At 40.4% G+C, this 22,852-nt stretch overlaps 1 protein-coding gene across 1 annotated transcript in view; it reads left to right on the forward strand.

Moving 5' to 3' along the window:
- Nucleotides 1-22,852, forward strand: part of SYNE1 (spectrin repeat containing nuclear envelope protein 1) — a 522,133-nt gene that overhangs the window by 487,706 nt on the left and 11,575 nt on the right. The window contains 12 exon segments of the mRNA XM_025205597.1: nucleotides 3,748-3,935; nucleotides 6,527-6,677; nucleotides 11,709-11,891; nucleotides 12,307-12,444; nucleotides 14,348-14,539; nucleotides 15,421-15,754; nucleotides 16,707-16,775; nucleotides 18,456-18,598; nucleotides 19,493-19,619; nucleotides 20,593-20,804; nucleotides 22,130-22,330; nucleotides 22,621-22,749. Coding sequence (XP_025061382.1) covers nucleotides 3,748-3,935; nucleotides 6,527-6,677; nucleotides 11,709-11,891; nucleotides 12,307-12,444; nucleotides 14,348-14,539; nucleotides 15,421-15,754; nucleotides 16,707-16,775; nucleotides 18,456-18,598; nucleotides 19,493-19,619; nucleotides 20,593-20,804; nucleotides 22,130-22,330; nucleotides 22,621-22,749 — 2,067 coding nt within the window.

Below are 22,852 nucleotides of genomic sequence, written 5' to 3' on the forward strand. Positions count from 1 at the left end.
TTTCCATTGTTAGAAACCTTCTAAATTGTTGTCTAAATTTTATGTATGGCAAGTTTGTCATTTTTTTGATGTGCCAGCATCATTAAATAGCTCTTCTCTCTCAGAAACATATATGTGGAAAGTGGTTGTGTCTTCCTTCAGTCTTCATTTTGCTAGAATAAACAAGCCACTGTCTCTCTTGATCTCTTCTTATTAGGCACACTTCTCATTCCTCTCATCTTCCCAATAGCTCTCTCTGCACCTGTTCCACTTTTGAATATGCCTTTCATGAACATGGGTGATGAGAAATGCATGTAATATTCCAAATTAAATCCCATTAGTGCACTGTACAATGGCATTTATTCTTACCCGTCTCTACTACAGAAAATACAACTTTCTGGTAGTGTTGATGGCTGTCTTTATCAAGCTGTTTTGTAACCCAAGGTACAATCTCAAGGTAGTCAGTAGTCAGCAAAAAATGGCAGATCACTGTCACACAATCAGTCTAATATTCACATTCAGTCCTACACTGATGGTTATTGGGAAGTGTAATTTCAATATGAAGCATTTGCATCAGTGAAATGAGCAATAAAAAAGACTGTGCATGATCAATGCCTTCAGTTGCCCTGAACCCTTCACATACTTGGTAGCACTCCAGCCATGAAATAATGATGGCAATAAGAACTGCAAAATTCTGCAATTCTGGGTATAGCTATTGAAAGGTTTTGCATATTACTTTTGTGTAAAACACTGGAAGTAAATGAAAGTATACAACAAAATCACTTGCCAGAAAAGAGTGGGATTTATAAAATACTTCAGTGTTCACCTGTGGATTGACTGTCAGAATAAAAATCTTCCATTTTTGAGTTGACTTATTTTTGAGTTTCCTCTTAAAAAGTGGAAAAATTAACTGGAAATTAGTCTAAGCTGCACAGCGTGCCAACGTCTCAAAAAGATTAGTCTGTTTATACTGTACCATATGTAAGAGAATAATAAAGTTGTGCAAGTTGAGAGGGAGAAATCATATATATTCACTTGATTAAATAGCAGTAGGACCCTCTGTACTCTACAATTTCAAGACTTTGGAATTTATCATAAAAATCTATCATGGTAAGATTGATGCCCCAAAGTCTCAACTTCCATTATTTTTAATGGTTGACTCTTGAGACTTATAGGAAAAGCATCTACTAAATGTGTATTTCATCATAATCACATATTCCCTGGGCAAATGTAATACTAAAATGAACTGTTTAGATGCTGTTTGGTACTGGTTGGGCACATCTATACATGCACCTGATGTGCACAAATAAACTGTAGAGCAATTTGCTTTTCAGTTTTTTGCTCCTGGGCTATGGGGAGGCTGTCTGAGTCACAAGGTGGCTGTGTGCCAGCTGCACTGAGGCACCCTGTGCCACAGCCAACCAGTGCAGTGTTTCCACATATGCTACTGTGCACAAAAAAATCCTCAGCAGGAGGAATGCAAGTCCTACCCTGCTGTGAAGTGTATTAGTTTCATGCACCCTAATAGAGGTGCAAGTGTAGACGCCAAGACGTTTGCTGCAGACTTAATTGGTCAACTGCGCAGTAAGCCTCATGTAGATGTGCCCATTGTGTCACTTGTTTTCTTATTTAATTGTCCACTTTACAAAAAAATCTGCCACAAAATTTCCAGATTTTTATAGAAGACTAGTGAAGAGTTATGGGACCAGGTCAAATAACTTAGGCTTATCTTGCCAGATGTCTTTCTGAGTGGAGACTGCAATTATTTCTTTCATTCTGCTGGTACAAAACAATTGCTTTGAGGAAGCATGATAAAATGTATTATAAAAGACCATAATAGAGCGAGCTTAATGTGGAAATTGAAGTGCTGGCTTTGGAATGTAGCATAGAGTTTGGGCAGCTAACTAGTTGTTATTAGGGGCGTGTGAAACAGGCCATAGTCGATTTGTATTTGGCCTGAATCGGGGACAGTGATTCAATTAATTGATTTGGATCACTGTCCCGGATTCAATTCGGCCAAATCCAAATCTGAAGATTTGTTACTGATTTGGAGAATCAGCGATTCAGACAGACACAACTTTAAAAGTTTTTTCTATATACCTTGAGGTAGCAGGCGTGGCTCATGATGACTGTGATGCTGGGGTGGATAGAGCGTCCCACAGGAGCACGGTGGAGCTCCCTGTGTGCTTGGCAGCAAACCCAGAGTACACACCCAGAAATACTTCCGGTCCACTTCTGGGTCCACCAGGGAGTGCCCCCTGTGCTTCTATGAGACGCTCCATGCGCCCCAGCATCACAGCATTCATGAGGTCCTGCTACATAGAGGTATGTAGAATAAATATTTAAAGCTGTCTTGATGTCTGAATCGCAAATCTTTCTGAATCTCTCTGATTCGATTTGGAGAGATTAAAGGGTCCTCTAATTCGACTTGGATTCAGAGATTCGGCCACCAAATCGGGCTGAATCTCCCCTGAATCAAATCAGGGACCGAAGCTTCGCACAGCCCTAGTTGTTATGCATATGTCAAGTTGTCATGTTTCTTGAACCTTCAGCACGACATCCACTCATCTGAAAATGTGAGACCAGTGAGCTACAGATATGTGGCTTGTGTTTATGAAGGTCAAAAAGGAAAATAAACTTAGGGTGCAGACAGAAATGCAGCTTCCCGCTGTAACTGAGAATGCTTTGCAGGAAGCGTTCTGAGTTGCAACAATACCCTGGACCAAACAGAAGTTCACTGTTGGTTTCAGGGGGGAGAGAAATCTAGCTGCAGGCTACAAGCCTGCAGCTGGTTTCCTCTAGCAATAGCCCCTCCTGTCTCACAACCTGTCCCTGTTTCAGAATGGGAGGGGGGAGAGCGAGCAGAGGGAGCTTGTTTTAGGGGTTCCCCAGCCAGCACTGGAGAAGGTAGTGGGTGAATTGGAACCCTCTTACCTCAGGGTGGGGGGCTCAAATATACCTGCCCCATCCTCCAGCAGGGGCTAAAAAAATCCCAACCCGAACTACCTCTGCTCTGTTTCCCCCTCCCATTCTGAAAACAGTGACAGGCTGGAAGACAGCACAAACAGGTGCTACAGAAGATGCTTTGTTTTGAAACATCTTAATCTGACCCCTCTGCACTTGTGTTTGGTCACGTCTGTAAACTGCTTTCTGTGGCTAGATTAGGCAAAAAGTGTCACTTCTGTCCATGCCCAGACATACAAGCTTTTTACATTTCAGCCAGGACAGAGGGCTAAACCTGGAGCAGCACGTCATATAAGTTTCAAAGTTTTTTAGAATCATGAATTGTGAATACCTACAAGCCGATCTAACAGAATAAACCTTTTTATTCTTGTTATTCTGATTGCAGCTTTTTCACTCTTAGAAGGAATTCAGCAAATATACAGTCCTGTCCACACAATGACAGTGATAGGAGTTTTGCCTCATTAACGTGTATCACTATTACTTCAGCATTCTGGTAACAGATCTTCAACAGATGTTAATTCTAATAGCTCTACTGGCTTCACTGAGCTTTGACAATTTACAGCAACTTGTCCTCAAGAAATACCGAGTTGGAGGTCTGTGCTATCTCCTACTGCTGCTAACCTGTTTCATTGTATGTAACGTCACAGTAGTATTTAAGCAGACTGGGTAGTTTAGTACTCATTTATCCTTGCTTCTTAAAAACTCTGATTTACTTATTTATTTTTTAGGTAAAAAGGGCTCCCTATTTTCAAGAAGCATATAGTTTTGTCTTATCTGTTTAAGATTTGATTTATTGGCCTGCAGGAACTTCAAAGGGACATTGAAAAACACAGCACTGGAGTTGCATCCGTTCTCAACCTGTGTGAAGTGCTCCTCCATGACTGTGATGCTTGTGCCACAGAAACAGAGTGCGACTCCATCCAGCAGGCCACACGGAACCTGGACAGAAGGTGGAGAAACATCTGTGCAATGTCAATGGAAAGGCGACTTAAGTAAGTTAAAACCACGTGGAAAGTAGGAGATAGCACTGACTATTCCAGTTTGGAAAGAAACTATGTGGTTTCTCCTCCATTCAGTTAGATGCATACAACAGCAAAATGGGGGATGTATGGCTAGGGAGCAATAACAGGAAAAAAAAGGTTTAGTGTTTATAGTGGACTGCAAATTGAATACAAGTCAACGATATTGGAGCAGATGCAGAAAGGAAATGTTACTCTGGGATGTATTAATGTGAATGTTGTGTGCAGAGCAGAAAAGGTCTACTGGCCCTGGTGGGGCTTTACGTGGAGTATAATGTACAGTTTTTGGAAGCATGCTTGAAGAAGTTTAGAAAGAAATTGGAAGTCCAGAAAAGAACAAGAATAAAAAAGGTTTAATAAAACTTGATATATGAATGAGTGTTGAAACAACTGGGTTTATCTAGGAAAGGGAAGACTTGGAGGGTACAAGAGCTGAGGGGAGAGGCATTTTTTCATGGTACTCACTAGGACCAGCATCCCAGACAAACCCAACCAGGTGTCACATACTCTGGATCAGGCATTTAGATGGTAGCTCCATGCTTATCTGGCCTGTGGACCAGCTCTACAACAACCATCCAGCCCACAGGTCCAGATGAGTTTGATACATCTGTTCTTAAGTATGTTGAACCTTCAAGAGAACAGAGGTGAGGTCCCTCCCAGCTCTCTTTTTCTGCAATTCCTGGGGAATTTAAAAACAGATAACCTCCCTACTTTGATCTTATATTGGGTTCTGCACAAATATAACTTTATATGTGTACAGAAGCACATTGAATCAGTGAGGTTGTGTATAATTCCAGAGGTCTGCCATTTCAACTGAATGGCTCTGTTACACATCTAAGTATAACAGAATTGTCTTCTAATTGAAGTGGATGCCATTTGAACTCCCATTTTATCTTTCACTTGTGTATAATAACAAAATATTGTCAAAACGGAATGTTGTGTGCACTTCAGGGTAATATAGGGTGGATATACTTAATGATTTTTCTAATGTTTCTTTTTAAAGAGCAGCAATATATTTCATCTTCTTAGATAACTGTCTCTTGTAAATTTTACAATTCCCTTTGCAACTTCTTAGTTGCTATAGGAATAACTTGATTCTTTATTTTAATTTAATGAAAAATTTCTGGTCTGTAGGCTATTGGTGTAGGTGTAATTAGCATACATAAAGCTACATTTCTGAAGCTGTCAAATAACCTAGCCAGATTTTTAGACATGCTCATTGGGCACATCTTCATGAGCGCACACGTGCAATTTACAGTGCCTCAAAGCCATTTGTGGCACCGCACATGGGGCATGTGCACCCATGCACCATGCTGCTAATCTGCAGCATGGCAGGATTTTTTGACACCAGGAAATCCTTGAGTCAAAAAAAAGCTGCCACCAGAAAAAAAGGAGTGGCACATGTGGCAACAGCATGTGCTGCTGCCAGAGACTGGAGTCTGGCTGGCTAGAACTACACTCTGGGTGCCAGCCAGGCTCCAAATGGCCAGATTGGCACTGCTGCTGCCCCAGGAGGCTCCCAGGATCCCAGGTAAGGCTGCTGGGCCCTACCCCACCCAGGTCCCTTTTGCCGTGTGCAGGGGTACGCATGCAGGGGGTTGCTCGGGGACAAATAGCAGTGGCACAAATATGTTCCACTAAACTTGGCCAGTCCCTCTGCTGCCTGAAGCCACAATCCAGACCCCAGGGCAGACCCCCTTAGCCTACTGCCAGACCAGGGCTGCTCTGCTCCAGTTCAAACTGCTGTGGTCCCAGGTGCAGATGTAGACACTGTGCCCAGGAGTAGTTAACTCTGGTGCGAACTGCACCAGAGTTTATCATGACACACTAATTGAACATGTAAATGTACCCATTGGGTGCTTTCCCACAAACAGGAACATGCATTCCTCAGGGACAGATAGCAATGGCACATATTGTGCCTCTGCTGGTTGTCCCCAGGAAATGCCCCCACATGCACACTGGCACACAGTAAGTTGCCCTGGGTGGGGTAGAGGTGGCTGGGGTCAGCACCTGGGGTTCTGGGTGCATTACCTGGGGTTCTGGGAGCCTCCTGGAGCTCCAGCAGTGGTGATTCAGGTTCACGGCTCCTGGCCAACAGCCAAAGCAAGGCTCTGGCTGGCTAGGCTCCAATTATGGGTAGCACATGCTGCCACCAAATACACTGTCCTGCTTTTTTTTGGCATGGACTTTTCTGACACCAGGATCTCCCAGTGTCAAAAAAACCTGCCACGCTGCAAATTAGCAGCGCAACAAATGCCTGCATGTGCAGCGTGTGCAGTTTTTGGCACCTCAAATGGCTTGTGGGGACACACCCATTGTGTTCTTTTATGCACACACACACACACACACACACACACACCCTTCTGCCTTATTCCAGTGCAAGCTGGATTCAGTCAGCTATTTATGTGATCCATTTATAAACTCTCCTGTCAAGTTTTGGTTAAGATCCAATTATTGTTTGATGCAATGCTGATTCCCTTTTCTAGCTGATGATCCAGTAGAGTAATGCAAGGCAAATGACCTCCAATCTAAACATGCCCTAATTTTTCCATTTTTCTTTGCAGAATTGAAGAGACATGGCGGTTGTGGCAAAAGTTCTTGGATGACTATTCTCGATTTGAAGACTGGCTAAAAATTTCTGAGAGGACAGCTGCCTTCCCCAGCTCCTCTGGTGTGTTGTATACAGTTGCTAAGGAAGAGCTAAAGAAATTTGAGGTAACTTATGATGCTTGAAATTTAATATCTGTAGATCCCATTACAGCAGCCAGCTGGTTCTTCTCCTTTCAGAACATAAGTTGCTCAACAGAGATGCTGTATTAATACAGCAGAGTTGATGATTCTGCAGCTGTTCCCACTAACCATTTTAATAATAGTTAAAAAAGTATATTAGCAAGAAATTTAAAAAAATGCCTACTGGGCTTCTATTACCTGCCAGTGCACACTTGTTTCCTGCAGCTCACTGTCCAGTGTTTTGTCCACCATCATTTTTTAAATATCCCTAATCAACAGGCTTTCAGTTATTTCCCTTGGAAGAAAATAGTTCTGTAGCTTAAGAAATCTCATTGCCAAGAAACCTTTTCTGATATTCACTTTGTATCTTCTTCCTGTTCCTTAAGTTCATCCCATTACCTCTTCTTATGTGAGTGAGCAGATGTAACGTTTGAGACATTTCAGGCTATAATATTGGAATTACTTTAAAAAATGAAGCATTTCACCCATGGAAAGACATATAGCCCCTGTCTGCCTCTCAGTTGAAGTCCTTCAGAATCTCTCCAGCCAGGGGGCATGATGAGGGGCTGCAAACTCTACTTTCCCCATAGGGAAAGGGAGTGGAGCACGCTATCATTGGTCCATCTCCCAGGAGCTTTTGGCTCCACTCCCTTCCTACCCAAATCCTCCAGGTACATTTTTTTTTTGACCGTTTTTATCCCACCTGTATGCTCAGCTTTTGAAACATTTCAAAGATGTTTCAGAGTTGCTTAAAACATTTCAAATGTTCTTTGTGTCCACACCCTATAATGGCCTGTAGACTACCATCCCAAATAACTCCTCTTTATTTAAAGTCAGATATTTGTAGATTTACCACGTTTCCTCTTTTGAGCCTAATCTTTTGAGCACTTGTAATTTACAAATAATTTTATATACAAGTAGTCCCTGATTTCTGAATAATTGTTGCTATATTCTCTTCTAACATTCTTTTCGTCTTTAGTTTGCAGTATTGATATAATCAGAAGTCTGCTGATATGTGTCAATGACATAAACCAAAGTGTGTGCTAAAGCACTCACAAGATTGAGGCCTTTGTTGGTGCCTTTAGTTAATCACTGCCCTTCAATGGTAACATAACTACAGTGAGATAAGCATGATGTGAAATAAATGGAACTTTTGCAGACTATTCAGGTGATTTGTCACAGTTGATGGTCTCCTACTTAATTATAAGGGAAATATTCTAGATAAGAAAAAAGAAATTAATTATGAAAATAATAAATCTGAGCCATTATTTCAGCAGTCCAAGAAGTCAAATGCTATTAACTAATCAAATCCTCTTAAAGTATAAATATTTTTTTTTAAATGCGAACATTTTTATTCATGGCTTGCTTTGCTCTGGGGGAAGTGGCGTAATTTAAAGCTGAAGGAAAAAGCTTTCTGGAATGGCTTTAGCCAGGCTCAGATTTTATTACTTATGTACAAACCTATGGGAACTATGATCAGGGTTCATTACTGAAACACACACAGACCTTTTTATAGTAGTGAAGCAAAAGGCTACTATATAATATTAACGTTAAGAAAGATACTCTTTGGAAAAATGTATATTCTGTTTCAGACCGTCTTCCCATTCGTTCCATCATCCCTCCATTCGGTAACCAGGGCTTAAATAACACATGTAATGAGTTACTGTATATGAGAGAGTACCATGCATATCTCATCTATCTCTAACCTTCACAGCTGACCTGTCTCTACCTGAAGTCTGGCTGCATGTACCCTTTCTTACCTTTTTTGCACCACCTTTCCCCTTCTGCCCCGCACATGCTGTACTCTCAGGCAGATCAGTGAATTTCTGATTATATAAATAGTACAAACTACAGGCAAGAAGAATGCAAGAGGAGAATATAGCAACAGTTCTTCAGAAAACAGTTCAGTTTCTTGTCTAGTTCTTTTTTTGAATTGTCACAGTTGCAAACAGCTTCTACAGCTATCATAAGGTAGAGATATAAATCCCAAAATAGTGTTCCTACTACTCACATGTAGTGGGGTCCTCCCGGATCATAAATGTGAAAGTGAATTTCTCTTGATTGTATCAAAACTAATTTTGATCTAATTTTATCCTCCTGTTCACACCATCGATTAGCTATAAAGTCTATGAGAGCAGTAACAAAATAGGTTAGAATATTTTCAGTCCTGCAGTGTATTACACAAGATTATTGTGGACTCTATTGCACAAAGTCACGCTGCAGTCCAATATTTCGCTGCTGTGTGATTACAGAGAGAAAAAGGAACAAATGAATTATTGTAAGGCTGAACTGAAGAACACCCACACCTGTTCTTTTGCTGGACACGACTTGATAACAGGTGAAAGAGCAACTGTAAAATTACACAGTTGTAGAATAATGTTCTTAAATCCTCAGAGATGATAGAAGACATGCAGTTAGATTTAAACCTCTCCCATAAAAGAATCCGCTTGTCTTCTATGTTTTGCTCTTTTGACTGACCTTGCCACTTGCATTTTACTCCAGTAGCCAAACTGCTTATTTTTTAATTTAATTGGCGTCTAAACTTGGGGGGGTTACAGTAGTGACAAGGCCCATTTAATACTGCTGTTGTTTCAACCCAGCTCCTTTACCTTTGTCTAGGGCTTTCTTAGACACAAATGCTTTTTTTCAGGTTGAAATAACTGAGCACTCCTTCAGGCGTTTGTATCAAGGACTGTAGCATATAAAGAGTATTTGTTTTCCAGTGTTCTCATGTCTCTTCCTCTAGTATTCCTTATTGCCAGGGTTTCTTTGCTACCTACAGCTGTGCAAAATGCAGATTTGTAAAACTAGGCACTTGGGAGTAAAAAGGCAATTAATTGTCTAAACATGTCCTTAAGAGAGATGAGTTAAGTATGTAACACACTTTCAGCCAGATCCAAATCATTCGCATGAGCACTGAAACAGGACCTCACTGTCTGATTTCTGCTGAACTTACAAAAATGATCAATATTGACTCTTCTCCAGCAGTCCCAAAGCCATTTGAGCATCTCCATTTTGGATGGAAAAGGTTCTTGGACATTTACACAGCTTTTGAGCATGCTCCAAAAGTGGTCCAGTGGTTCTGGGAAGTATCTCAACTCCATCAAAAACCCTGATCTGTGAAGCATTCACAAGACACTTACTTGGTTGACACCAACAGCATCAAGTTCAGTACAGAATTCTATAGTCACTCTGGACCATTGGTGATGGGCCCACCTTTAGTGCGATAGTCTAGCAATCAAATCATTCGTGCAGGAAAGGATGCAGGCCCTCATCCATGTGAGGAAACTCGATCCTTTATTCTGCCACTTTCTGTGAGAGAACCCTAACCACTAGGTAGTGCCCTAAACTGGTGGGGTTGTCCTCCTGTAGAAGCTGAGACACTAGACAACCACAATTCCATGATTCATGGGGCCAGAATGAAAAGCAACAGGAAGACTGGCTGTAGCTCTGATGACACCCCATAGAAGGGGGAAACTTGGGTTCTAGTCCCCATTTCTAGACCTATTTATGTATTTTACAGTTAAACAGCCATTGGTTAAAAGAATAGAAATAACACTAGCAGTAGTCACTGGTCCACTGAATTCAGTGGTCCTATCAGTTAAGCATCTTCCTTGTAGATGCACTTGGATCCATTGAAAGTGCCTAATGTTTTGCACTGAGTCAGGTGTTTAAGCTTCAGAGCTACAGTTCAGACTCTGGCACTTCCTATTGGCTACCTCTAAGTGCCTAGGCAATCTGGATGGTCCTTTTTGATACAGAAAACTTTTTTCATTGATTGACTAGCTGGGCACGTTGGTGGCTTAACCTTGTCTGATCTCCCTACTAGGGGCAAAGTGCCTAATTTATAAGCATTACAATGCCTTAAGTGGAAGCATCTACAAAACTATTAGATCTATCCCTGAGTCTTTTTTTTCTACTCACAAAATACCAACCAATGAAACCTTGCTTTTAAGAAACTGTTAATCCATAATCCAACACATTTTTAACATATTTCTACCTTTGGATGAATCACAGCCTGCTTTCTCTGACTGATTTTGAGAGTTTGTTTGGTTTTTTTATTCACATAGTTTATTTGACAGCCTAAGTCGCATTAGTGTTTCTGCTCTTGCGTTGGTTGACTGAAGTTTTTTCTGACTGAAAGGAGGATTTGAACATGTGGCACAAGCATTTTCTCAAATATAGGATTTTATAAATACTGACAAAATGTTCTTTCTATGAGTACTTGTGCAAATAAATATGTGCACACCTGTATACGGAAGGTAAAAAATGCCTTGAATGCCATTCCAGTGAATGTATAGTTATTATTCACACTATTGACAGATTCATCTTTTGGCATCTATCCAGTGTTATTACTGTAGACATTCATTGAGGTTAGAGAAATTCTGTGAAACCAAAGGAATTTTGGCTTTCTTGTCTACAGAAAAATGATGTGCTTTTTTGTTTTGTTTTGTTTTTCTTTCCCCATGGCAAACTTGAAGTTTAGTTCAAGTCAGTATAACTTGAAACACTCTAACTGTTTAAGGCACTTTTGAACTAGTTCATAATTCACACACTCCCACAGTTCACACACTCCCTGCTCTCAAAGAAGCAGGCTTAAGAATTGTTAGAAAGGACATAACCTCATTCATGGGATAAAATTGCACTTGTCTGTCATTCTGACAGGAGGATTCGAATGCATTCCAACTTGTGGATTTGTAACACAGTGTTTCTCGTAGCTCTTTCTAGTCTAAAAGCCCCAATCCTTCAGTCAGGATCTGTTCCACCAAACATTTTCACCAATGTTGGAGTTACTGGGGTTGTGCAAATGGGCGGCCCAGCCCGCACACCACCAAATTGCCCTTTTGAGAGTAAACTGTCTAGTTTTGACTGAGTATCCAGGAATGTTGGGGGCTTAACCTTGACAATTGACCTCCCTCAATGGCAGTCCTAAGACCAAGAACAAACTGAGGCACTATTTGCATTTAATAGTTTCAGGGGCTGAGTGTCTGATGGTATGTTTTGTTGTTGTGTTAGGCCTTCCAGAGACAGGTACATGAAAGTCTGACTCAGTTGGAGCTGATTAACAAACAGTACCGCCGTCTGGCCCGAGAGAATCGCACTGACTCCGCTTGCAGCCTCAAGCAGATGGTCTATGAAGGGAACCAGCGATGGGACAACTTACAAAAGCGAGTCGCCTCCATCTTGCGTAGACTAAAGGTATGTCTCCATTTCAGGGTGTTTTTTCAGCACTGCCCTGTATTCACGGAGTATATTGTAAGCTTCTAAGATCATAAACTCATGCAGTTTTCTCTTTGTCTGGGTTTTACATCTTGTTTTTCTGCAGGCAGAATTTTCATGGGTTCTCTTTCTAATGTGGTGAAGTGAGAGCTTGCAGGAGATGAACCTAGATAGTTTGCTCTTTCTTGGAAGAGAAGAGTGAGAATGTTTACTTGCATCTGAACTTTGTAGCTTTACTAGTCACAGCCAAAAGCATGAGATGGGAACTTGAAAGACTCTGGAGGGGGTACGAGAAGAGAACAGATTCATTTTCAGTTAGACTGTAAGGATAGTATATATGAAAGCTAGATAATTTGGCATCCTAAGTTTCCCCTCCCCTTTTCTGTTTGTTCAGCATTTTATTGGTCAGCGTGAGGAGTTTGAGACAGCCCGTGACAATATTCTAGTCTGGCTAACAGAGATGGACCTGCAGCTTACCAATATTGAACACTTCTCAGAGTGTGATGTCCAAGCAAAGATAAAGCAGCTCAAGGTAGGAGAGAGAAAATGGTCTGTTATCAAAACTAAATAAGCAGAAGAGGAGAGTGTAAGAAATGGCCCCTGAAAAGTATTTTTCCATGCAATTAAAGCCTTGTACTTGTAAGACAATCCCCAGCACTGGCATTTCAGACAGGATCACAGGATGCTGTGAGCCTTCCAAAGGTGCTTTCCTTGCAGTGAGATAGAGAGGAAATGTCATGTGCCTGTCTGGCCACCTTAGTTAAATACAGATTTTCAAAAAGTGTAGATGATCACTTGCAAGTCCTGAGGTTTCTAGAAACATAGGGTTGGAAGGGGCCTTCTGGGCCATCAGGTCTAGCCCCTTGAGTTCAAGGACAGTCATTAACCCAAAGAATCCCTCAGATTGTTACTTCAGACTCTCACCCACAGCTACAAGGAATGATATCCAGAACACCAAGATCAGCATATACTGTGCCACAGGTAAAAACAGGGGAGATGGGGGCCCTGCCAATGCCCTGTCACAACAATGACGGGGAAGTGATTAGTTAATATATATGCTCAGATTGTATATGATGTTTCATGGCTCAGTGAAATAATTTCTAATGCCTAAACCTCTGAGTTATTGTCAAGGGCATAATGGCTACTCTGTTTGTAAATAGATTTTATACTACCAGCATGTGAATTGCTTGCTGAGAGCAATGAGACATCTGCAGTGTATATAGCACTATAGAAAACAATATGTTAGTGTGTTAGTTTTAGAAACTGCATCCATTCCTAACCATTTTATTGATATATACTTTTGTATACTTATAAATGTGGCTTGTTTGAAAAACAGTTCTTTCCAAATCTGGCATGATCCAAAACTAGATAATCCATTGACTCCTATTTTTGGTAGATCATTTGACAGTTTAATTGTGGAGTCCTAAGTGTCACCACCAGTTTTTGCTTTCTCTGAAGGCCTCTCTAAGGGATCCTATATATGTGCAAGGTGGTTGCTCCAGTACTCTAATTACAGTATGTTGGAGTAGACTCAATTAATCGAGTCTTTTGGAGCATGGTAAATACTGCTTTCCAGCAGACTCCAGTCACGTGTATCAGTGTCCCTGCACTGAAAAACATTCAAGCTTTAGTTAAAGTGCCCCCACCACAATTTTTCACTGCAGGAACACTGATACACATGACACTCCAGGTACATTCATTAGTGTGGCTCTTGGAGCTGTACTAATTAAAATGCCACCCCCCCCACCCCCTCACCCCCACTTCCTGGAGCATATCTATAAAAGCCCTAGATGTTCAGGTCAAGGCATGATAAGATCTGATGCCGGATCCACACAGTCACGCCTCCTGCCATGCCGCGCATGCCACGGCAGGAGTTGTAATTGTGGGATCCAGCATCAGATCCAATTACACCTTATTGCTAATGCTGGGGAAGCCCAGGATTGCGATTCCAGGCTCGCTGTACACTGGCAAGTAGCTGGCTCCCACAACTGCAAGCCCTACAGCTGATGAAGCTGGCAGCTCAGGCAATGAATGGCACACCCCTGTTGCTGGGAGCCTTGTCAGCTGATGGTGCTCTCAGCCACAGGGAAGCATCTGGCCATACATTTAATTAATAGTGTGATAAGAAAGAACCATAAAGTTATTACACATTTTTTGTGGAATAACAATGGGCTTATTCCTTGTTTTATCATGCCATTAATTCATTAATTGATTGAACGTGTAACTGGATCACAATTTAAGATGCGATAAACTGGTTAACCATGCCTTAAGTGTAATATGTAAATGGGGCATGAAAGATGTGTAATCATCCCTGGTTGTGTTTGGTCTGCAAACCATCCTAGTTGTAAAGCTTTCCAAGACTTAGCTTTCTCAATCACTTAAAATCAACATGTCAGTTATAATAACAAGAAATCATGGACTCTCATACTGCACAGGCTTTCCAGCAGGAGATCTCACTGAACAACCATAAAATCGAGCAGATAATAGGCCAGGGTGAGCAACTGATAGAGAAATGTGAGCCCATGGACGCAGCTGTCATTGAAGAGGAACTAGATGAGCTGCGGCGTTATTGTCAAGAAGTCTTTGGTCGGGTGGAACGCTACCACAAGAAACTGATCCGCCTGCCTGTGTGTAACCTTTTTTTAACTTACTTAGGATTTGTTGTTAATTTATAGGTGCAATGGTGATGTCTATCTGTCTGTCTGTCTATAGACAGTAAAAAGAACTTATACAATCTTGCAAAAATATCCCATCATCTTCATTCGTTGTAACTGTGATAACTTCATCTCTCTGATGGTTTTTGTTTCATGATAGGTTACATCTTGTTTAGCGTGCAAGCTCTTTAGACCTAGCCTGTCTTGCTTTTGTAAGCCATCATGCACATCTGTGCATTATTAACAAGTGTTTCCTGAATATTTCAGAAATAAAAAGTGACAGTGCAGTACTAGGGATATAAATTCTTTCTACCCTCTATAGTCAATTCCATGGTTGAGCAAAGTTATTGAATTCCTTGGGGAGGTAAGGAGGCAAACATTTACCTCCTGTACAGCAGATGAAAATTCAAGTCCCCCAAAAGTGAACATGCAGCCAGGAAGTCAAGGAGGTTTTCAAAACCTGTCTTGAAAGCCCTTCTGAAGAAAAGCAAAAGAGGTGGTTTCTCAAAAGAACAAATGACAGCAATAATCAAGATAAATCTCCTTGATACATTTTATAATTTGTTTCCAAAATACTGCACTAGTTTTGCTTCCTTTGTAAAGATAATATCTGGAATAAGTTTGGAGACAGTTACCAGACATGAGACTATACAGATGAGCAATAAGGAGTTCAGCTGAGTTTAATCTTAGCCCTCTTACTCATTTTATCCTTTTATTTTATATGCATTAAAAAAAATTGGCATCCTGTCAGCTTGAATGTTACCCAGTGACATTTTTATCTCATTGACCTAGGAGGAAAGGACATTGTTTCTCCAAGTTGAATTAATAGACTTTGTGCTGGTGCTTCCTTCTAGCTAACAGACGATGAACATGACCTCTCTGACAGAGAAGTGGATTTGGATGAATCAGCAGATCTCTCTGACATACACTGGCATGACAAATCTGCAGACAGTGTTCTTTCCCCTCACCCCTCTTCCAACCTTTCACTGTCGCTTGCCCAGCCTGTGAGAAGTGAGAGGTCAGGGCGGGATACTCCTGCTAGTGTAGACTCCATCCCCTTGGAATGGGATCATGATTATGACCTCAGTAGGGACTTGGAGACAGCTGTTTCAAGGGCACTACACTCTGAGGAAGAAGAAGGACAAGAAGACAAAGATTTCTATCTTGGAGGAGCAGCTAGTATAACAGGTATGATTGCTCAGCTTGCCACCCTCTCTCTTTCATGTGTGTGCGCTCTCTCTATCTGCCTTTCTCTTCTCTGTCTCAGGAAAGGGAAACAAACGTTACATGTAGGATAACTCAACCAGATAGCTGTTAAGCATATGGAAAATAATTTTAAGAAGCCCCTGAAGATCTTGAACACATGTCCTAGAGAGATGCCTCTGGCCTCTGACACTTCTGCACTTCTGGATGACTGCAGCTTAAAATTTTACAGGGGTGTAGTCGATGCGTGACCAAGAGGGAACTGGCTGTCTCAGTGCCTCCACTGTCTGCCAGATAAAACTGTCATCTGCAGCATTAATAGCTAAAACAATCCTTTGACTTAAAGAAATGGGATTGGATGAAAGCAAGTAGCATGAGACAAAGGGAAGAGAAAATTCCAAGGAAACATATCCACACCCTGGGCCAGATCATAAAATCCTTAAGTGGATTTTTACTCAACCCTTATTCAGGCAAGGCTCTCACATTGACATCATTGGGAGCTTTGCCTGAATTAGGACTTTAGAATTTGACCTTTTATGAGAATAACAAGCCTGACTGTGCACGACTGCATAATAAATACTAATAATGAGTCAAAATGTCAATGTAAGTGAAGCCTGTAAATATGTCCTATTTGTTATTAGGGAGGTCTAAATGAAGGATTTTTTTTCCTGATGCCTGAGTGTTACTGCCTTGTGCTTTTCAGTTTTCTGTCAGCATTTAAAAATGGGTTTGATTTTTTTTTTTTCTTTTGGGATTCTAATGGTCTTTTCACTAGGCATGCTGTGATTCAGTTTTATATTCTGTTTGCCATAAAGGAGCATGTCACTTAAACTAAAACTGATGATCTTCACTTTCCAGGAAAATGGGTTTCCTATTAGAGGGAGACTGAAGCACATATGCTGAGCTATCCATTCAGATTATGCTTTTATTTTTGCAGATGTAGAGATCCCTGAAAGCCCTGAGGCGTATGTAAAACTTACTGAAAATGCACTCAGAAATATTTCTGGTAGGCATAAAAAAGGCCTGAGTACAGCTAGGCCAAATATCGTATTCCACACCTTTAACAATTTCCTCTTTTCTTAGCACATTTTCTGTACCTCTCACAACTCATAAGGTAGATATTTTCTCACATGCTACCACAAGCTTGTTAATGCAGAATTCCTTGCTTTACTTACCAGACTTAAAGGTATTGTTGGGTACGTGGGTGAAACAGGAGTGGAAAGTGTTTTAGTTCAGTTTCTGGCTAACCAAACCTATCTGATTAGAAGTACTCTGCTCAAATTGGTAGGACCTGCTTAGAGTTTGGAGGCTATTATAAAAGAAGGATTTAAAGTAAGAAATTCTTTTAACAGGATCCTGAGACTTGCTTTTCCTCTGTTTCTGTGGCGATGGATGCAGAGGTGGAAAGGGATGAGAACTGAATTTAAAAAGCTCAGTTCATTGTCTACATCTTTATATCTTGCATAACTATACCAACCAACTTTTTACTTTGTTATAAGTTGTGTGTTAACAGTTGTTCCTCACTAGTAGAAGGAGAAACAGTGATTCCTTGCCAAGCAGCTTTTTAATAATGCGAGGGTGAAGATTTTATTAGGTCACGTGTTTGCCCTTCTTACAGTGGAGGATTTATCATGGGGACAGCTCTCACTTTTTACATCCTACTGACAGAATCTTGGAGAGGTTATGTGCATGTCCAGATACCTTCACTCATGAGCTCGCTGGACTCAGTCTTCACTACAGACTTCAAAGTACTTGTGCTCCCATGAAAGTCTGAGAATGAGGGCAAATCCCTAGGTCATGGTTGGTGATAAAACAGCTGTGTTTCACTGTTTCCTTTTTTGCAAATAAGTGTTAAAAATTTTTTTTTTTTAATTTTAGACAACACTACGAAAAGAAACTTTATAGGGCACGTCAGGAAGTGCAGGCAAAGATGTATGGCTGCCCTTCCTGTACTGCTTCCAAAGTTTTCAGATGCCCAGAGATATTAATCAGTTACCTCCACTGAGAGACATGATAGGACAGCGTATGTTTCCTGTTAGACAGAAGTGGGGGAAAGGCACACAAGTGTTTGGATGTTTGTCTGTGTAACTAAACTAAAGGAAATCAGACACACTGCAAAGGTGAATTGATCTCTGGGAAGTTTGTCTTGTTTCAAAAACATTGAGTAATGACACGGTGTCTAATTCTAGCAGCATCACTTGGCAGGCACATACTGCTTTTCTCCTTTGTAGTAGAATAGAAATAGGATTCTTGATGCAAACTAGTATTCCACTCAGTCCATGGCAGTCTTCTAGATCTGAAAAAGCATAATGTCACAAAACTAAAGTATGGGGACATCATAAAATCCTGCCAAGACTTCAGTCTTTCAGAGGGATCAAGAATTATTTTGGGGAAAGACTCTTTAGAACAGGTTGTCGACCTATATGCAAATATGAAAGCTTTGATTAATATCCTCATGGGGAGTGCAGTCATCAATATAGTCATCTGTCCTCTGGAAAGCTGCTAACACACTAGCATGTAATTAGTTACCATTTTGCTTTGTCATTTCTCAACACATGCCACTGTAGTCACCTTTTCCATGCTGTTTAACTTGGTTAGTGCATCCCTTATATGTTTCCTTGAACCAAAGCAAAGATTTTGAACAGTTTCAAAGTTATAGTCATTACTTTCATGTATTTTGCTGTAGGAGAGACAGGTGCCTTGGAAACACATCTCCGTCAGCTGGACAAGGCCTTAGATACCAGCCGTTTCCAAATACAGCAAACAGAAAACATCATCCGCAGCAAAACACCCACAGGGCCAGAGCTAGATTTAAGTTATAAAGGCTACGTGAGTATCATAACTATCTCACCTATTGAGAGAACAGGTATTGAAAATATTACTTTTGCCATAGAACAAATAGCTGTAATTTAGCTATAACTGCCTATTAGCTGCACTTCCTCATATACGCGCATTGCCAATGCTATATAAAGTTAAGTTGTTTGTGATTTTAAATACCCAATTATGACCCTCCAAAAGGGGCTAGCAACCTACAGGCTGCAGACCAAATCTGGCCTATAGAGCATTTTGATCCAGTCCACAGGCCTGGTGGCTGGAGGCAGTGGGCTTTGGCAGCAGTCACGTTTTCCCATGCTGACATGGGGAAAAACGGAGGCAATGGCGGGTCCTAGCACCCTTCCACCCACCACAGAGCCAAGCTAGGTTAATCTGGCCTGCAGCCTTAGCAGGTTGCCAACCTGTCCTAGAATTGACTGTCCAGTTAGATTTGTGCAGTGTCATCGTATTTTCTCACCTATTCATTTATTCCTGTAAAAATGATTCTTTAAAAAAAACCCAAAAACATAAAGTTTAAGAACAGATTTTTATAGACTAAACTGTAGTATTTTGTTTTGCTGATGAGTTACAAATATGTATCATGTAACTTAGTTTGCATATGAATTATTAATAAAACAACACTTATTGTGAGTAGTTTAATTACAATATTCACATTTTATTCAAATGTTCCCATTCCAGTTTGAATGGAAAAGATCCATGCTTAAATGCATCATAACATTTCCACTCTATATGTACATCATTTGCAGATCATTAAAACTATAGGATTCCTCCCATTCTTTTCAGGTTGGGACCTATCTTCAGAAGTTTTATAGAAATTGCTTTGTAATCAGCCATTTAACTCATGAGTTATTTCTGCACGGCATAGCTTAATATGTATTTTTTTAACAGACGAAGCTTCTAGGTGAGTGCAGTGGGAGCATTGACTCAGTAAAAAGGCTTGGTTACAAGCTGAAAGAAGAAGAGGAGAAGCTATCTGGATTTATTGATCTGAACAGCACAGAAACGCAAACAGCTGGTAAGTAATGTACAGTCCTTCCATGGAAAGCAAAGGAGTAACAGTTAATGGCCACCTATACATGTGCTCAGGGTAGTGGGGAGGGGGGTGTTTTAAGTAAAGTGGTTCCCAGACATCTGCCTTAATTAAAATGGCTCATTGTCACATGTATTAAGCCCCTATATATTTTTAAATGACCACTGGGTGCTTTAGTTAAAGCTCATTCAATGAGGTTTAGATAAAGCATTCCCGTAACCATTTTAAAATGCATGGAGTCTTAATAGACATGACAGCGGGACAAAGCTGGAACATTCTAATTAGAACACGGAACAGACTCGATTAATCAAGTCTGCTCCAATGCATTACAATCAAAACGCAAACGAGCACATGAGTAGGTAGCCTGTGCCGTGTTCGGTTTGAATATATACCCGGCATCATCCAGTGAAATGGTAGTTTATGGTAGTTCATATTTATGAAGCTTGTGTACAAGCTTCTATCTCCATGTGTATGAAAGGATGATTGTCCATGTTTGCATGTATAATTAAACCTTTATATAATATCTATTTATACATGAAAAGGTATAATTACCCAGATATACATCTCATACACATTCTTATATATTCAGTGGCTGCTTATATTATGATCTATAATATTACATGCAAAGGTTAGATATCAGAATAACCATCTGAAAATACAACAGTCCTTATTTATTCATGGTAATTATGCATGCAAATGTAGCTGGATCATTTTCTTTTTAGGTTAACACATAGTACATAGGGTTCCTAAATATTTACTAGCATAAAGTCATAGAATTTAGAGATTAAAAAAATCTTAGATCACCTGGCCCATTCTCCAGATTCTTTACTTTTGTCATATGAAACTTGATTCTCAGTATTTTTTAAATTAATCTGGGATATGTTAATGTTTCATTCAGGCTACCCATTTTCTTTAAATCATTTTACTGTAGCTCAGTTACATTTCTCTGTTTCTGCAGGTGTGATTGATCGATGGGAATTGATCCAGGCTCAAGCTCTAAGCAAAGAACTAAGAATGAAGCAAAATTTGCAGCAATGGCAGCAGTTTAACTCTGACCTGAACAACATTTGGGCTTGGTTGGGAGAGACAGAAGAGGACCTAGAGAAGCTCCGTTGTCTGAATCTCAGCACAGACCTACAAACCATTGAGCTCCGAATTAAAAAATTAAAAGTAGGTTTTATCTCTGTTTTCAGTCAATTGCTCTGTAAATAAGTTGCAGCACACCTTATCAATTCAGCCACATTTCACGGATGGAGTCCTTATCCCCACCAGTCCTGCAAAGCACAATTTAGCTAATGAGTGAAATGAGAAAGTGACTTTAGAAATCATATTAAATTAAGATCTGTTCTAGTACACCATATGGTAAAACACAGCTACTTTTAAAAGAAACAAATATTTACTTTTTCCTGGCAGTTATCATCTTGCTCTTGCTGTTGGCATTTTGTTCTCCAGGGGGCTGTGACTTTTGATGCTTTATACTATAAAACCAGGTCAAATTACAAGGTCCAGTCTGTCATGCCCTTGCCTCAAATGATATGGAAGCCAAATATAAAAGGAACAAGTTCCACTCCTGGAGTGTATATTTTGCAGGGAGAGAATGCTTCCTACAGTGCTGAATCTAATTGCTTTAGGAGAAGCATTAATGGACTTTAGGTAGAATCTAATAGAGCTGTACTCAGTTATATGAAGGTTACTGTGACATAGGACTTTATGAGGAAAAAGCTATAAAATAAGAGAAGAGGATCTTCCAAAATCATTCTTTTCTTATCCTATTTCACTCAAGGAAGACCCTCATATCATACAGACCCTGCTTTACAGTTAGGGCTTATTTTGCTAGTTCCAACGTAACCAAATCAAAGTGCTTTTATACGGTTCATGTTTCCACAAATCAGAAGGATAACATATTTACATTCTCTTTGCATACTGCTTTTTCCTTCAATAGAAGTACATCTTTTAACATAGGATTAGCATGGGTAACAGACTTATGTTGATACTTGTGAAAAAAACACCCCACAATTTTCAACAAACCGCAGACAGAGGCAAAAGCCTTTTTGGGAGCTTCTCAGTGACTGCCCCACATTTTGTTTAGCTTCCTGGACTCCGTATAAATAAGCTATGTGGTTTTTGCCAGGTCCTTCCTGCCTTTCTGACATTTGAAGTATGAGCCAGATTTTCTGATGTTTAAAATTGCATCATGACTAAAGGCATTTCAGTCATTAAAATTTTAATTCACTTTGTTCTAATTTAGTTTGCAATAAAACTTAAAGTATGCTAAAGAGTGAGCATTTGCAAAGTTACCACACAATGACCACGGATGTCTGCTGCTCCAAGTAAAGAGGGAAATGGTATCTTAAGTTACCCTTGTGTGATAACTGACAGCAAACCCATTACTTTTTAATGTTGATGGTTAGAGGTGGTGATTCTTGATGTCTCTGTCATACTTCCTGTGACTTGAATTTTGGGTCCTGTTTTCCTTTTATTTTCTTAACATCCAGGAACTGCAGAAAGCAGTTGACAACCGCAAAGCTATCATCCTTTCCATCAACCTGTGCAGCTCAGAATTCATTCAGGCTGACACCGAAGAGAGCAAGAAGCTGCAGGCGCGCTTGTCCCAGATGAACATGCGTTGGGACCGTGTATGCAGTATGATAGAAGAATGGCGCTGTTCGCTGCAGGATGCCCTAATGCAGTGCCAGGTCTGTACTGTCATGTGCGAGATCATTCTCTTGTTGACATTATGCTGAGCTTTGGAGCTGCTAAGGTTCACTTAAATTTATCTTCTTCCTGCACCTGCTCCATCTTGCATCCTCATCAGCTAATATTAGGGTATAAATAGATGAGACAATAGTATCAATATCATAGGATACTTATATATAAGCTGCTATTATGCAACGGTTATGTACACCTGATTCTGCAGTGAGAATAATGACACCTGAATGATGCTGGATTTTTGTGACATCTCTAAAGACTCACCTTTCTACTGTAGGATTTCCATGAAATGAGCCATGGTTTGTTGCTTTGGTTGGAGAACATTGACAGAAGAAAGAATGAGATCTTGCCAATTAATCCAAACCAGGATTCAGACATACTGCAAGATCATCACAGACTACTAATGGTAGGGTTGTAAACACCTACTATGTTTAAAGGTTTAACAAAAGTTGCCAAGCAGAAAGATGGTATTTCTGGAGGTTAGTAATTAGTCTGTTATGTGTGCTGGA

The sequence above is a fragment of the Alligator sinensis genome, unplaced genomic scaffold (assembly GCF_000455745.1).
Source record: "Alligator sinensis unplaced genomic scaffold, ASM45574v1 scaffold1177_1, whole genome shotgun sequence".
Taxonomy (NCBI): domain Eukaryota; kingdom Metazoa; phylum Chordata; order Crocodylia; family Alligatoridae; genus Alligator; species Alligator sinensis.